A 15,604-nucleotide genomic window follows, 5' to 3' on the forward strand; every position below is an offset into this window, starting at 1 on the left:
CCCTTGGCAGCCACAGCAGAGTGCACCTTGCTGGGAGTCACAGACTTCTTCCCTCCCCACGTCTGTCTCATCACTCTCCTTTGGTCTACGCTGCTGCAGAGAGAGGCCCAATGGGTCCTGCAGAGCCCAGCGTGGTTCCATCCCACACACCTCAGCAGGCTGAGGTTTATCTGCAGCTCTGCACACTGGCAATAGATCTCCAGGGCATTCAAATACAGCTGATTGTCCACATGGCATAACGAACACCTAGATCATGTAAAAGCTCCTACAAAGCTCTCTGAGCAGCCAGGGGAGGTGGGCTCCCTCCAGAACAAGGAGCCCCTATGCAGTACTGTGTCGCCTCATGGCAAGGGATGAACTCTGTGATGGCCAATTCCACAGTCAACCCATCCCACTGCATGGCCATGATCCCACCCCAGCGAGGAGGACACTTTGAGAACAGGCTCCACCAAATTTAGGGTGAAGGAGAAACCACAAATCAAGGCACGTGGAAGGAAAGTCTCCATGAGGTCAGTGCCAGGGAACACCTTCTCTGGCACCCCGGGATGCCCATGGTGCATTTCTCAGGTGCCCCCCAGCAGCAGGACTGTATCTGAGTAACCACCATGCAGACCACACACTGAGACTGGGGTCCCTGATTGGAGAAAAGCAGCTTCTACCCCTCACAAAAAGGTCTCACCTGGCAGTTGACATCCATCTTCCCGTTGGAGAGGAGGTACTGAACAACATCGTAGTGCCCCTTCTTGGCAGCCAAGTGCAGACACGTGGAGCCTTCCGCATCCTGGACAGAATCACAGAACAAGCGCTCAGGAGACGCTTCCTTCCCTTCCAAGCATTTCCCATGCTTAGGGAAGCAGAGCTTAGGAACAGCAGAGAAGTTCACAGATGGAGCAGAGGATTCCTAAAGCCCCTGCCCTGCTGCCAGGAGGGGAGAGAGCAGCAGCAACCAATGCCACCATGGAGCAGAGGGAGCTTCACACAAGGCTCAGGGGTGCAACCAATACAGAATAGGAGGCCGGGAGTGCAAATGCTACAGGAACAAACGCCTTTGTGAAGCTAGGGAAGGTACCAGCCCCAAATTCTGGCAGATTGGAGCTTCCCTTCCACAGCAGACCGTCTCCAACTCTTCTCCATGTGTTGGAGAGCCAAGGGGAGGCAGAATCCCTTGGAGAGGGAGTGCAGGGATAGGACAAGGGGGAATGGTTTTAATCGGAAAGAGAGGAGATTGAGATTAGATTTTAGGAAGAAATGTTTTCGTGAAGGTGGGGAGGCCCTGGCCCAGGCTGCACAGGGAAGTTGTGGCTGCCCCATCCCTGGAGGTGTTCAGGACCAAGTTGGGTGGGCCTTTGAGCAACTGAATCCACCAGAAGGTGTTCCTGCTCATGGCAGGGGTTGGAACTGGATGGGCTTTAAGGTCCCTTCCAACCCAAACTATTCTATGATTCCATGAAATCCCGTATAGGGGCAGAGTTTGCAGTTTACATAAGAAAAACAGCCTTGTTTCAACCTGAAATGCTCTGATCATACAGTTTTGTTGCTGTTTTTCATTAGCGCGGGGCCCTATCCCAGCAGGAAGCAGGGCCATGGGGTGTCCTGCACAGGGGTAGAAGCCTCCTGAGACACCAAGTTCCCATCTTATCCACAGCCATCTGCTGAGATAGGAGATAAAAAATGGGTTGTGAAGGTTGAAAGGAAAAACGTGTTTGGGAACTGAGAACACAGGGCTTGGTGGAGATGGACAGGCAGTGAGTCATGACACACAGTAACACCAAAGATCTTGGCTGATTTTTATCAGGCATTTATCTCCCAAGAGCTTAACACACAGCAAGGCCCAGAGACCAGGAAACAAGGAGGAGGAAATGAAAGACTGAAAAGCCAAAATGAGTCCTTCCTTCCTGCTGAGCCCTTGGAAGCAACGTCAGCGGCGAGAGCTTTCAGATGCTGCTGAGCAGAAAGCACAGCACAGGGCTAAGGAGCAATGCTCTGAGCTAAGATAGGACGTCCCGGGTCAGCAATTAGACTGAGGGGGCTTCTTGGGGTAAAGAAGGGATTTCCATTGCCCCTAAGTGCCTGTCCCACCTGAATAATGCCCCAGCTTTCTCCTTAGATTGGTATGAGCTGAGTGCCGCATCTCAACCGTAGAGAGGGCAGCCGTATTTTAATATAAAGTCTCTACTGGCTTTGAGTGGGGCTTTTGCGACAGGATCGAGAGCCCCTGGGCTGAGAGGCCCCCACCCCACCGTACCCTGACCTCAGCATCCCCTCCTGGGGGGCTCAGCACGCACCCACAGCCATTAACATTCAGATTTCTCATCAAAATGGCTGGAGAGGGATTTCAAACTGCAACGCTGCTGCTTTCAAACAGATGACTAATTCAGTGCAAGAAACTAATTAACATAATAAACTAGTCTAGACTTCAGACGTGATCTCAGGCTTCTAATTTGCTTTAGCAAGCTCAGGATTTTTTCTTTCCCTTTAAATTTAGAAATAAAAACCCCTCTTCTACACACGTCTAAATCAGGTGAGAGACATCTGGATCAACATGCTCAGGACAGCGGCCAGGATGAACCTGCATGCACCTGTCCTGTTCTTTCCTCCTTCCCAGCTCAGAACCAGGCTCCCAAGGATCCGTTTAGGGCTTGGGCAGCACTTGATATCTTGTGCAATCCTGGCCCTGCCAATTCCTTCACCAAAAGAGCATCCCAGCCCTGCCACAGTCCTCAGCAACAGCAGACGAGCGCGCCAACAGCAGCAGGTTGGAACAATAAGAAGTCCACGTGGGGAGGGTTCCTGCGCTCCAAACAGCATCTGATTTATGGGGCTAATAAACGCTCTGTGCATTTTCCAAGATTGCAAAGCAACCAGAGCGCGCTAAAGGCAAACAGACAGCTGCAGTTTATTGTATTTGTTTAAATTAAAGGGGAGTTTAAAGATGGGGTCCGATTTTGCCACTGTGGCGTGACGGCAAGAAACCGCATATAAGGCCTATGGAAAGCAAAGCCTCCGCTGCTAGTTCTGCTGGCTCAGAAAGCACCTAATTACCAGCCCATTTTAAAATGTCACCCCAAAAGTCACATTATTACAGTCTATACCGGAGGAAACTCTGAAATCAAACTCTAAATTCACCGCAGTAGATTGGTGAAACTAACACTTAGTGACCCCATTGGAAATCAAATGCCTACTACGTTTGGTGCCACAAACTGCTGTAGCAAGTGGCAGCGCTACCCCCCAGCTGCTTACAGCCAGGACACGGCATCATTCAAAAGTTACTCCTGATAACCACGGCCTTGCCAAGACTTCATGCCCAAGACAAGCAACTTCATTTCCCCTCTGTCTGTGCATTTCCACTCAAGACTTAAAACCTAGCAAGAAAGAAACGACGGACAGAGGCTTTTCTGGGAGAAAAGGATAAGGAATGAACTCTTACCTTAGGATCTACCAGCGCTCCAGCCTTGATAAGGTATTTCACAGTTTCCAGATGGTTGTTTTCCGCTGCTTCCATCAGTGGGGTCCTCTGGTCTTCAGAGCAGGTGTCGATATTAGCACCAGCCTGGTAAGAGGCCAAGTCAAACACAAGAACAATTATAACCATTACTGCTCAGCAGAGGAAGGACGTGGGAGCAGAGACTTCATTGCAAGTGTTTTTCTTGAATTTAGCCATATTAAGTGATCGTGTGTGCAGAAATAAAATCAGGAAAGAAGGCAGCCCAACTTTACGTGTTTTGGAAAGCAGCACACACTACCTGCCCTCTCTCCTGTATTCTGCCACCAGTAACCACGGCACACAGAAGCCAACAGCTGGTGTTAAACAACTGTTGATGTTAATGCATTTTGTACTGCTATTTTCTGGGTATTGTTTGTGTAACAACTTGGAAAAAGCAGCCTCCTCTTTTTTTCCAACAGCTTTGTTTTCCCCAGTCTATCATTTCTACGGACACAACAAACAAAACAACCAGCTCTTCCCAACACGCCAAGCAGTGGAACAAGGTGCCGATTATGACAGAGGTAGGAGCTGTAGAAAAATGCTGGCGATTGGTTAACTATTCCTGCTGAAATCCTCAGTAACATTTCCCTGAGCTTATGTTCAGCTCAACATGGAGCGCCTTGGACCAAAGCCCTGCTTTTCTCCAAAACATTACTGTGCCACCTATCTTGCCTGCTTTAACTCTTTGGCTGAGCTCCATAACCCAGCTGATTAAGGACATGTAGTCATAAGATGAGGACTGGCTTTAAACTGGAAGAGGGGAAGCCTTAGATTAGATGCTGGGAAGAAATTCTTCATGGTAAGGGTGGTGAGGCCCTGGCCCAGGTTGCCCAGAGGAGCTGTGGCTGCACCATCCCTAGAGGTGTTCAAGGCCAGGTTGGATGGGGCTTGGAGCAACCAGATCCAGCGGGAGGTGTCCCTGCCCATGGCAGGGGGTGGAACTGGATGGGCTCTGAGGTCCTTTCCAACTCAAACCGTTCTATGATTCTATAATACTTAAAAGAAACCCCAGAGACATCACAAAGCGTGGCCAGCCCCGTGCTCACATACACGTGTGAAGCCTAGACCTGTTTACAGCAGCTGACTCAGGTTCACCTGGCACAAGAAGCCATTCCCAGTGCTTCCAGGTGCCTCCCAGTAGATGCATTTGTTTTGATTGCTTTTTCATAGCCAGAGTTATTTAAACCAGGCTAGAGAAGAGGCATTTCAAGTTTAACAAGTTGGGGACATTCCCAGCCAAATACTGTGCTATCTCAGCAGCCAGACATCAGGGAAGAGACAAGATGAAGGATTTTGGAAGCAAACCTACTGATACTGTATTCAAACTGTAATATCTTGCAAAATCTGCTATTTTTACTCATACAAGTCACTCTGTTGTCTTCTCGTGCAGTAACTTCAGTGAGAGCAGCAGGGTAGGCCCGGAGATGCATCTTCAAACAGCATTTTGAAAGCCTGTGACTCCAGATACCGAACGCAACATCCCAGCAGGCTCATGTTCAAAGACACGGTATCACTGCTTTCTGAAAAGCCTTTTCAGGTTTCCCCGTCACACAGGGAGAATAAAACACACTACCTGTCACTCCAGGTGCTGTATGCCACTACAAAAAAGACAAACTATAACCTTTTCCATCATCCTTTTTCCTTCACATCATCTGGAGTGGGTTCAACAAGAACACCCCTATGTTTTTAACCATCTTGCCTCCATTAGGATCCAAATATCAGACAATAAGCCAGACTTGCACCTTTCCTTCTCCCCTTTTCGCATGCAGGACATTTACACTGTAGAGGAAAATCCTGCTGGAGTTACTCAGGCTTTGATAGAAGGAAAGACAGAGCCTGCTTCGAGGCTCCAGAGCCTTCCTGCCTCTGTTACAAAGAACAACGTGGTAGCAACTTGCAGATCACGTGCAGCCAGCCTGCGCTGGCACATCTGGCAGTGCTGGAGGTGCTCAGGCACAAGGGTTCCCACATGCTCCCCCGTGCCCTGCATCGAAGCTTCACATGCTCAGGGCCCAGACAGTGCTGCTTTCTTGGTGAGCAGCCTAGAAACACAGCTTCAGCCATGTCCTCCAAGATCTCGTATTACTCTACCACTCCTCCCTTAGCAAGCCCTGAGGACGAGGAGGTTTTTTTATAGAAGGGATGTTTCAAAGCTGATTTCCAAATGTGCTTTAGGCATGTGGGGCAAGAGACCAAAAACCACAGAAAATTGCTTGTACAGAATAAAGTAAGTGGAGACAGACCTGAATCAGCATATGGCAGATGTCCACGTGGCCAGACTCAGCGGCAGCATGAAGAGGGGTTCTCTTACTCTGAGTCTCCATTTTAAAATTAGGGTCAATTCCATCCACTGAAAAACAGAGCAGAGACGCTTTCAACCACGATTCAGAGATTCGAGAAAAGCATAACAGGAGAATCAGGTCTCAACTAAAGGCTTTTAAAGGAAGAGTCTCCAGCCCAACCTCAGCCCTTCTCACAGCTCACTACATGGTCAAGCCAGACAGCTCTCAGGGTAATCCCGCAGACATTCGATATGCAACAGCCCTCAAAACGAAAGCTGGAACACCATGGAACTCAATACCTTTAAGGCATTACGATTTCTCCACAGGCTATTTCCCTTAGATGCACGATTCCGAATCTCTAAATGCAACAAAACCAAACAACGTTGGCGATAGGACTTACAGTAACAGGGCAAGGGGGAATAGTTTTAAACTAAAAGAGGGGAGATTCAGACTGGATATAAGGAAGACTTTTTTTTACGCTGAGGGTGGTGAGACACTGGCCCAGGTTGCCCACAGAGAGGGGAGACGCCCCGTGGAAACATTCACGGTCAGGTTGGACAGGGCTCTGAGCAACCTTATGTAGTTGAAGATGTCCCTGCCCATGGTGAGGCAGTTGGACTGGACGGGCTTCAATGCTCTCTTCCAACCCAACCAAAATCTGTAGAATTACAAACACCATAAAAGGACAGAAAGGAAAACAAATGCTGTTTAAAGCAACACAGAAGCTGGAAACAACTTAGAATCAGTACTACCTGGTCTTTTTGTCTCAGTGCTATTAACGGCAATTAACATTAGCAATCCTCTTTGCTCCCCTGCAGACACAGGGCTACAAAGCGGATGAAGCTCCTCTAACATGAGCTCGGGATCTGGCCAGCGATTCTCACAGCTGTGCAAAGACTGACAGCTGATGATGACAGCCAGACAAAGATGTCTGGGCATGATAACATGTTGCATATGATGAGGCGGTAGTTAAATATCAATGAATAACATTTTTGTGCTATTGAGGACACAAACAATGAAGCCAACACTTGCTAGAAGAAAAAAGAAGAATCTGATAAATGAGAAGAACAGAAAACATCCAAAAATGTACTGTGAAGTACTGGAATGGAAAGGAAATTATTCCAAGGAAACATTGTGTCCTTCAAAGGGGGAGATTCCTTGGGAATATTTGCTGGTAGAAACAAGCTTAGCAGTCAAAGTCATCTGGTGATAAAAAACTATGTACCCCCAAAACAAACCCTGGGTATGGAAGGGCTCTTCCTTTCTGCTCTCTTGCTGATGGGTCTCAGCTTAAGCTGACTCCCATCCTTTTACATCTCTACTGGATGCAAATACCCAACTACCCCACTGCATGGAGAGGAGAGGTTCTGTCGGGCTAGGAAAACCACATAGAAGTCATTCGGGGACAGAAACAGCTTCTCTGGATAAAACTGTGCCCAAATGCAGAAACAAGTTGGGAGCGGGTCCACATTTCACACAAAGATGAAGGCATTTCCAGTGATGCATCACTTGCACAAGCGGCTTTTTCCTCCTGCTCCATTCAGAAACGGCAGTGGGGAATGTGACATGCTGCCTCGCTGAGAACTGGGTCCTGGCAGCTGCCAGGCCACAGCTGGAACAACTGCCAGCAACGTGATGTTCTGGGAAGGAGCCACCTACCCAACATAAGCAGGACTTTCTGCAGCTCTCCTTGCCTCGCAGAGAAGTACAGCTGCTTTGGATGGAACCGTAACTTCTTGGGTCTGCAGAAGTGGGGAAAAGAGGCATAATTAATACTCACTGAAGAACACTCCCAGAGTTTCACCCCACTACCCTGCTACCACGTGTGCATTGCAAAGTCTCTTCCTACGGTTCAGCATCAGAGTGCCAGTAAAACCTAAGTTTCCAGAAGGAGGTCCTAAAATTCCCAGCTCCAACCACAGCCAGCCTTGTTTTCATGCGGGCTGTATCTCTTCAGTGCCATTCATCAAGGAATTCTGGGCCTTACTACTGTGAACGGGAACTCCTCGTAGTTAGCGCTGTGGTTGGAGGGCCAGTGAGAAACTGAATCCTCTGGCCGAATCAGTAAGACTTCTAGAGCTGCAACCACTCTCGACTCAGTAATCTGTTGGAGATGACAAATGACTGAAGTGAACGCAAAAAGGTCTGAGTGGGGCCAAAATCCAGAGAAGCTATATCTCAAGTTTACACCAGGTTAAGCAAGTTCATCGAGAACTCTAGAGACCCAGTGGTCTCTTTCTTACTTTTCGGAGTCCAGGGCAATCAGGGCACTTTCCAGAGTTTCTTTAACTGGTCCCTGGGTCAGGCTAGTAGTAGGCTTTGGAAAAACTGAAGACCCAGCCATGTCAAACCCCTCGGTAGCTGAACCTTCTGGCTTGTCTTCCTCTGACAACCGCGTCCCAGGGCCACTGAACAATAAAAATGAGAGACAGCCAAAGCACAACCATTAGAAATACACACCAGTGTGTATCTTATACCAAAGAAGGAAAAGAAATGGATTTTAAATAGAGATAATATGTGAAATTGAAACACAAACCAATATATTTTACAGCCTTTTCACTAAGAACTTGCCCCCAAAAGGGGCTGCACTGCCCTGCGATTACATTTTGATGTACTGCGTGTTACAGTAAACCCAGGACCATTGGTTAAGTCATAAAAGCCACCCAAACAAGATCAGATCAGACAAGAAGTCAGAGTACTGTTCAAGGCAGGGATGGCTTGATTTGTGTTTTCCTCTGCGTTTTGATGCTCTCTTTATACCTGTGCCCATTGATGCTAGCTGGGTACTACACGAACCTCCCTGTCACTTATCAGACTCAGTGACATCAACCCATTTCACTGTTTTTCCATCCCTAACAAAAAGAGCAAGGAATGGGTTTAACTTCTAAACCCTTCCTATCTCCAAAGCCTGTGCCCCAGCTCACCCTGTGGCTGCTGTGCTCTTCTCCAACACAGCAAGTAACACAAAACATTTCCAGATTCCTGCAGCTAAACCTGGCTTGCCACAGCAGGAGCAGAGAGCTCTTTGCTCCACCAGGAGCAGCATAAGTGTTCAAATGCAAAGTCCAGTCTGGCACGAGGTTTGAGACCACTACGTGCTTCCAAGCTCACCTTCCCGTCGTGGTGTCGGCCCTTCCCTCCACAGCCGCTGGTTTCTGCTGCTCGTAGGTCAGCGACACCGTTGAGGTTGTGTCTGCTTTTGCTATTGTCACCTCCTTTGCCTTGGAGGCCTCTTCGCCACAGTGCGGGCAGTAGCTCATGTCATTGACCTGGGAGGCACAGTTCTTGTGGAACCGGTGGGAGATGCTGCTCTCCGGCTGACACTCCATGAAAGTGCCCTAAAAAAAAAACAGAGAGAGGGAACTTACACCTCGGTCACTCCGTGCTTTACCCATTCCGCATGCTTCATCCGCAGATGTCTTTAAACATTTCATTCATCACCACTCTTGTCCCTGGCGCTTCCAATACAGTAAGCAAGCACTGCCACTTCTTTAGACGAGACAAAACCAAGGTAACAGGGAAAAATCTCACTTGGTTAGAGACTGCAAAGCAAGGTTTTAGATTGTGCCTGGGAAACACAACCAAGAAGTCCCAATTTTCAGCTCTTTCCTCTAACGCTTGAAGTTCTTGTGTTTCGAGAAGTGTCAGTGTACTGTAAGGACGTGCCCAAAAGAACTTCAGACCTATGAGCTGAGCCACCATTAAAACCACCTGAGAAAGCTGCGCACAAACCAGTCAAGGACCTACAGGAACATAACTAAACCAGCTGCTAACCCAAATACAATCTAAAGCATGAGACTCCTCTACATGGACCAGCCTTGTGTGCTGTTTAATCCCAACGATGCGGCTGACTGCTCATTCAACAGACTGGGGTAACTCTTCTTAAAATTCCTTTCCCTCTCTAGCAAAGTCCTTCAAACTGAACTGAAGGCACCCCAGAACTCACTGCTCTGTGATATCAGTGCTGCCTGAAGCCCTGTTGTGCTCAGTGTTCATAGGGACTGATGGCACAGACAAACGCTCCCAGGCTCACCTGCATGAACTGACGTGTCCCTCAGAGATGTACGAGCAGGTAAGGAAAGGCTGGTTAAAAACCTATTCTTATCCTCAACTCACCATCCTCCTCAACAATCTAATCAACTCTATTTCAGCTTTGCACAACGCATTTAAGCGTTTTGAGGATCTTTTAAATGATCTTTGATTCGGCAAGGAAACCCAGGATGGCTCCATTTGTAATGCTCCATTACAGCAATGTTTGAGACTACACCATATTTCATTGAGCCATCTTGAAGAACACGAGCCTACCCATCACCCTGCGAGGCCCTTAACTGGTGTTTTCCAGCTTTGCCAACAGGGAAATGAGGACGCCGATGACTTAAAGGACTGGACCAATGCTATTAAAAGCCTTGGCAGCAGAGGTGGAAGATGCTGCAGGACAGCTCAAACACTGCCTTGTTCCAGTGCCATCCCTCAGGTTCCCTGCCTTACCCCTCATGAGCAGGCAAAAGGACAGAACCACTCATGTACACAGTCATTTACAAACCAAGCAAACGCAATTTTTGATGTGATTGATCTGTACAGAGAAAGTAAAAAAAAAAAACCCCTTTGTTCCAAAGAAATTCCTAAGGCAAGACTTGGACTGTGTGAAATCCCATTGAATATCCTTCAGGAACACCCCTTGGGGTCTCCAGGAAGGTAAAGGGGATTTTGCAGCTACCCTCACACACATTCTTGTTGAAAACATCATCTGACGTGCTGTGGAACGAGGTGGAGCTGATGCCAGGAAGTCAGTAAACCCCTTTAAGTACCATCTCCACCTTCAGCTCTTCCAGCTACTGCCACAGGTACCCCCTCTTCCCTAGATTGAGAGCACGGACTTACTGCAGTGCAAAAGTATCCACAGCCAGGGCAACACTGGTGTTTCACCATCCTCCCTCTATGGTCCTCACACAGCACCAAAAGTTGGACTTTGTTAGACGGGCGCATCAGTTCATACTTAACCACACTGTTTGTGCATCGGCCCAGCTGGAACAGGAGAAATTAAAGGAAATGAAATTACTGGAGACCAAAACACTCTCTGTGCTCGTGCGGAAGAAGAATTGCACACTGCTTTGATGAGCCCTGGCTTTTTCACAGTAATTCAGCATTAGCAGTGCAGCAGGAAGCTGTGAAAGCCGCTCTCACAGGAAGGAACGCATCATTTACTAACTCACATGCATGTGGACCCTGAGTCGTTTGTTCCTTGCGAGAATAAACATCGTAACTGGAACCACACACAGGCCAAGCAGTGGCAGAAGGGGCAGCCCCAGGGGCCTGACTCACACCACACGCCTTCTTTTGCCAGGAAGAGCGGGTGTCAGTGACCAAGAGAACAAGACCATACGCACTAAATCCTGTTACCGTTCAGAAGTATAAATCACAGGAAGATAAAGGAAAAATAATTGCTCTCCATTGCCAGGAAAGTTATCGTCTGTACTGGTTCCAGCACTGGCCCCTGCCCAGACCACAGGGATGAACGGCCAAGCCTTCACGAGAGCTCAACCATAGCCACATTTTGAGTGTGTTTTCCGAAGGATTTCACCCACGTAGAGCTCTGGGCTTAAAAAGCTGTCTTCTCCTGCATCACTTGGCTGCTAAGAACAGCAGGCTCTGTACTTGGGGTTCACTTTACCCAATCAGTGCTTCTTGCCGTGCTGGGTCAGCAGGATTTGTGCTTCCTTCTGCTGCCCCCATTCCTACATCCACCCCATTTTCATATCCCAGTTGCCACCTGCTAGTGTGCTGCGATATTGTTTGGGTTCTGCAAGTTCCTCTTGATAACAATTTTGCTTCCTCCAGGGCTTAGCAAGGGACATTCATAAACTAGAAACAAAGGTGAGAGAGAGGTCCCTGTCCTCTCTGCTGAGCTTACTGTGCACTGCAGGACGAGTGGAGGAGCCAGTCAGAAACATGGTGCTCCGCACTGACAGACCATCCCTCTGGTGTAACTGGGGGTTGATTTCTTGCTTTTTTCTCAACAAAACTAGCCTTTCTCTCTACTTTTTTAAATTCCCCTTCTCCTGTACAATCAGCACCCTTACAGAGAGCGGACTTTAACCTAGGTTCATCATTCACCCTTTGTGTCTCTGATTTGACTCACTCACATCCCAGTTGCAAAGTCTGCCTGTGGTTGTGACACCTTGGCTGGACATCACCACAGAACCCAGGGCCGCAGAGGTGCAGGAGAGGAGAACAGCACTGATTTTTACTGAGGAAATGTGATTAACACGTGACGAGCTGCACTGTCCATGTGAGGACACCCCTGTGTTATTCTGTCACACTTTATCAATTGTCAAAATCTCTAAAAAGTATGAAATCATTAATTGTTATTTTCCAACCATTACAGAGTGCAGCAGGGTGTTCAGAATTATTTATAACGCTCTCCAAGGACATGGCAGTCTGGAGAACCCACTGTTCACACGTATAATAGCCTTATAACATCTATGAGTCACTTATCCCATTACAAAAAAGAATCTATCACAAAGCACGGCCTTTGCTATTCCTTGCTCTGATTTATCCTGTCAAAGCACCGTGTACTTGAGCAAGATCTCTTCCCTACATCTTTTGTTTATTTAGAAACCCTGAGGTCTCCTCTCTCCTATCAGGCTCCAGTGCATTCTCTCTGTAATGCATCAAATCTGCCATGCTTTGGAAATTGCTTTCTCTACAGGTACAAGTACAGACAGAAGCAGAGCTGGGCTGCAAATCTGATTGTCCCCTTCTCCCTCCACCCAGCCTTCTTCTGAGATCCTGTAGGAGGACTAGGGATATTCTCACTCCACGTCCTACTACCAACAAGTATGAAAGCGCTGCAGCGTGACTGCAGCTCAGCCGAAGCTCAGAAGAAACCCAAGTGCCTCCCAGTAAAAGCAGGATCTACACAGTGTGTTCCTGTCCTGCAGTCTCACGTCCCAGGCTCTGTGAGGGAGTCACTTCTGCCACTTATTTCCACACTTGTGGAACGAGCAGAGCCCAATCAGCCCAGCTGCGATCGACTGGAAGGCATTGAGTGTGATCGTTTTCAGTCAGCCAGGCCTGGAGGCTGCACGGGGTTGCCAGGACATGGGAAGGTTTGTAACAGAAACCTCCCAGGGAGGAGGAAAGAGGAAGACTGGGACAGACTGAGCCAGCGGAGGGCATTCCAAGTTCTCAGAACTCAAGAGCTGGCGATGGAAAGGTTTGCATCAGCTCTTTCGTAGTCAAGGGAAATCAGCTCCAAGCTTCCTCTGATTGGATTTTCTCAATGAGATGCAGGCTAAGGTATTTTAGCCTACTTGGCCTGAAATGTGTCTGTTACATCAACTTGATGCAGCCGCACAAGCCAGGACGAGCAGGAGAGATCCACCCAGGGCCTCTCCAATTGCAGACTGCACCACCTCCTCCCTTCAAGTGGCTTCAACCCGACTGTGCGAGACGCGCAGAGTGCTGGAGCTCTCAGCTTAGCGAGCAAGGTGTTTGCCTTGCCATCCCCAGTCTAGCAGGACGCAGAGTCCCCGTGTGACCCGATGTGTACCTGACACAGCTTTTTATTCTTTGTCTTTGTCCTCAACAAAAAAGTCCACAAGAAGCTGAAAGCCTCTCCTACCTCGTTATCCACGCTCTCCGTGGCCATGCACTGGTTGTTGGCTAGCGTGGTGATCTCTCTGCTTTTGGGGGTTTCCATTCGACAGCTACAGAGAGGGACCTCCTGGAGACCATCCACTTCCATTGCTTCAGGACCGTTGGAAAGACCTAGGGTAAAGAAGACCAGTAAATCAGCTCTGAAATTCTCTTCCAGGAGAAAGGATCAGACATGTCCTGTGGCATCTGCCCATGCCACGTTCTGAAATGCTTTCAAAGCATTATCTAAACCCTGTAAAAAAGACCCCTTTCCTACATCAGCTGGAGTTGGCAAAAGCATCCTGCGCTTACATTCCAAGTCCAGCCATGCTACAGGTGACCACGCTGAAATCAGGAAGAGCCAGTTAATAGGAATTTACTCTGAGAAATTATCAACCAGAAAAATCAGCGAGCAGGTACAGATTTTTATCAGCCTGTCTACTCCCACCTGCCCCAAAATGCTGCATTCTGGCACTGGAAAATCTATAGGAAACCTCCTGGAGTTGGAAAGTTGAACAGTTAGTGGAGCGATAAATGAAGAAGATCAAGAAAACACCAATTTCTATTTGCAGAGACTTACTATACAGATGGGAAACCAAAATTCCTAGGACTATTTGGTCTCAGCCAACCAATACTTATTTTGTAAAGAGACCAAACTAGGGAAAAGAAAGCAGTGAGCTGCTTAGACGTTCTTGTCTTCTCCTCATCTCTTTCTCTCAGGTTTTGAGCATTTTCAAACCCATTTAAAGATGGAGAATAGCTTCTGAGAGGGCTCACTGCCAGGCATAGGGGCACAGCATGAACGTTCTTGTGGCTCCTCTGGATTCAACTCAGTCACTAGGTTACCCGTGATTGCAAAACACTGGCCTAATGACAAAGGGCTTGCTTTTAGTCCCATGCTCCTATTCTAACCCTACTCAGCTCTAACATCTCTTTGTAGCGTTCTCATCACAGAAGCAAACTCTTAAACACTTACCTTTGGAGTGTCCCAAGCTATCCCTACCCAAGCCTGCTACGGAATCGAGTCTCAGCAAAGAGGGAAGTATGCTGCTATGTTTTAAGCTTTTGAGATGAGAGTTGTTTTGCTGCAAAGTTTCAAAGATTCACTTCATTCCTGAGGGATAAGAATCTGGAGGTGGATTGATAGTTGGCTGAGTATGAGCCAACAGTGGCCCAGGTGGGCAAGAAGGGCAACAGCATCCTGGCCTGCATGAGCAGCAGTGTGCCAGCAGGACTCAGGATGTGATCCTGCCTCTGTACTCAGCACTGGTGAGGCTGTACCTCAAATCCTTTGGGTTCAGTTTGGGTCCCCTCACTACAAGAAGAATATCAAGATGTTGGAGCATCTCCAGAGAAGTGGAACAGAGCTGGTGAAGGGTTTAGAGCACAAGACTTATGAGACATGGCTGAGGGAGCTGGGTTTGTTTAGTCTAGAGAAAAGAAGACTGAGGGGAGATCTTATAACCTCCTTTAAGTAGTTGTAGAGAGTGATAGCAAGGTGGGGGTTGGTCTCTTCTCCCTGGTAGCCAGTGACAGGACAAGGGGAAATGGCCTCAAGATGCTCCAGAGAAAATTTAGTTTAGATATTAGGAAGAATTTCTTTACTGAAAGGGTTGTCAAGCATTGACAGAGGCTGCCCAGGGAGGTGGTTGAGTCACCATCCCTGGAGAGGTTTAAAAGACGAGTAGATGTCGTACTTGGGAACACGGTCTTGTGCTAGACTTAGGAGGGCTGGATCAATGGTTGGACCCAATGATCTTAAAGGTCTTTTTCCAACTGAAACCACTCTGCAATTCCGAGATTCTGCTTTAGCTGCGCTGGCAGTGGGAGTGCTCTCCCTGCAGCATCCCACCCACGGTTACGTCCCTGTCAGCTGAATACAGACCCCTTTCATGAAAGAAGTTTGTAAGGAGTTTCTTCTAGCCAACAAGATGCAAATCCAAGCCTGGAGAACAGATGGGATACTTCAAGACATACAAACAGAGAGAAAGGCCTTGCAGTTTTCATGCAAAATCATGTCACAATCTTAAAAGTTTAAGAGCTTTTCCTAGGACCTTAAATCACAAAGCTCATTCCTTGCCTTCCAAGGTGTCACTTTCATAATCTTTTGACATCCATAGGTTCTGGTGAAAGCATCCCTCGTTCATCCTGACCCTCCTTTGGTGGGAAACACTCCCACCTGCTCTTTGATGTGCCTCTA

The 15,604-nt window shown here is 48.0% G+C and overlaps 1 protein-coding gene across 17 annotated transcripts in view; it reads right to left on the reverse strand.

The window, feature by feature from the left end:
* EHMT1 (euchromatic histone lysine methyltransferase 1) overlaps positions 1-15,604 on the reverse strand; it is a 121,240-nt gene that overhangs the window by 19,679 nt on the left and 85,957 nt on the right. For 15 of the 17 annotated variants that reach the window (XM_054083808.1, XM_054083816.1, XM_054083814.1 and 12 more), the window contains 8 exons: positions 13,391-13,536; positions 10,648-10,791; positions 8,878-9,104; positions 8,010-8,174; positions 7,426-7,508; positions 5,728-5,834; positions 3,428-3,550; positions 680-781 (listed from right to left, as the gene is read on the reverse strand). In XM_054083808.1, the coding sequence (XP_053939783.1) occupies positions 680-781; positions 3,428-3,550; positions 5,728-5,834; positions 7,426-7,508; positions 8,010-8,174; positions 8,878-9,104; positions 10,648-10,791; positions 13,391-13,536 (1,097 nt within the window). The remainder of the gene's footprint in view (positions 1-679; positions 782-3,427; positions 3,551-5,727; positions 5,835-7,425; positions 7,509-8,009; positions 8,175-8,877; positions 9,105-10,647; positions 10,792-13,390; positions 13,537-15,604) is intronic. The other 2 variants (XM_054083807.1, XM_054083819.1) reach the window with 1 other exon arrangement.

This window comes from Cuculus canorus, chromosome 19, assembly GCF_017976375.1.
Source record: "Cuculus canorus isolate bCucCan1 chromosome 19, bCucCan1.pri, whole genome shotgun sequence".
In the NCBI taxonomy this organism is placed as follows: Eukaryota; Metazoa; Chordata; class Aves; order Cuculiformes; family Cuculidae; genus Cuculus; species Cuculus canorus.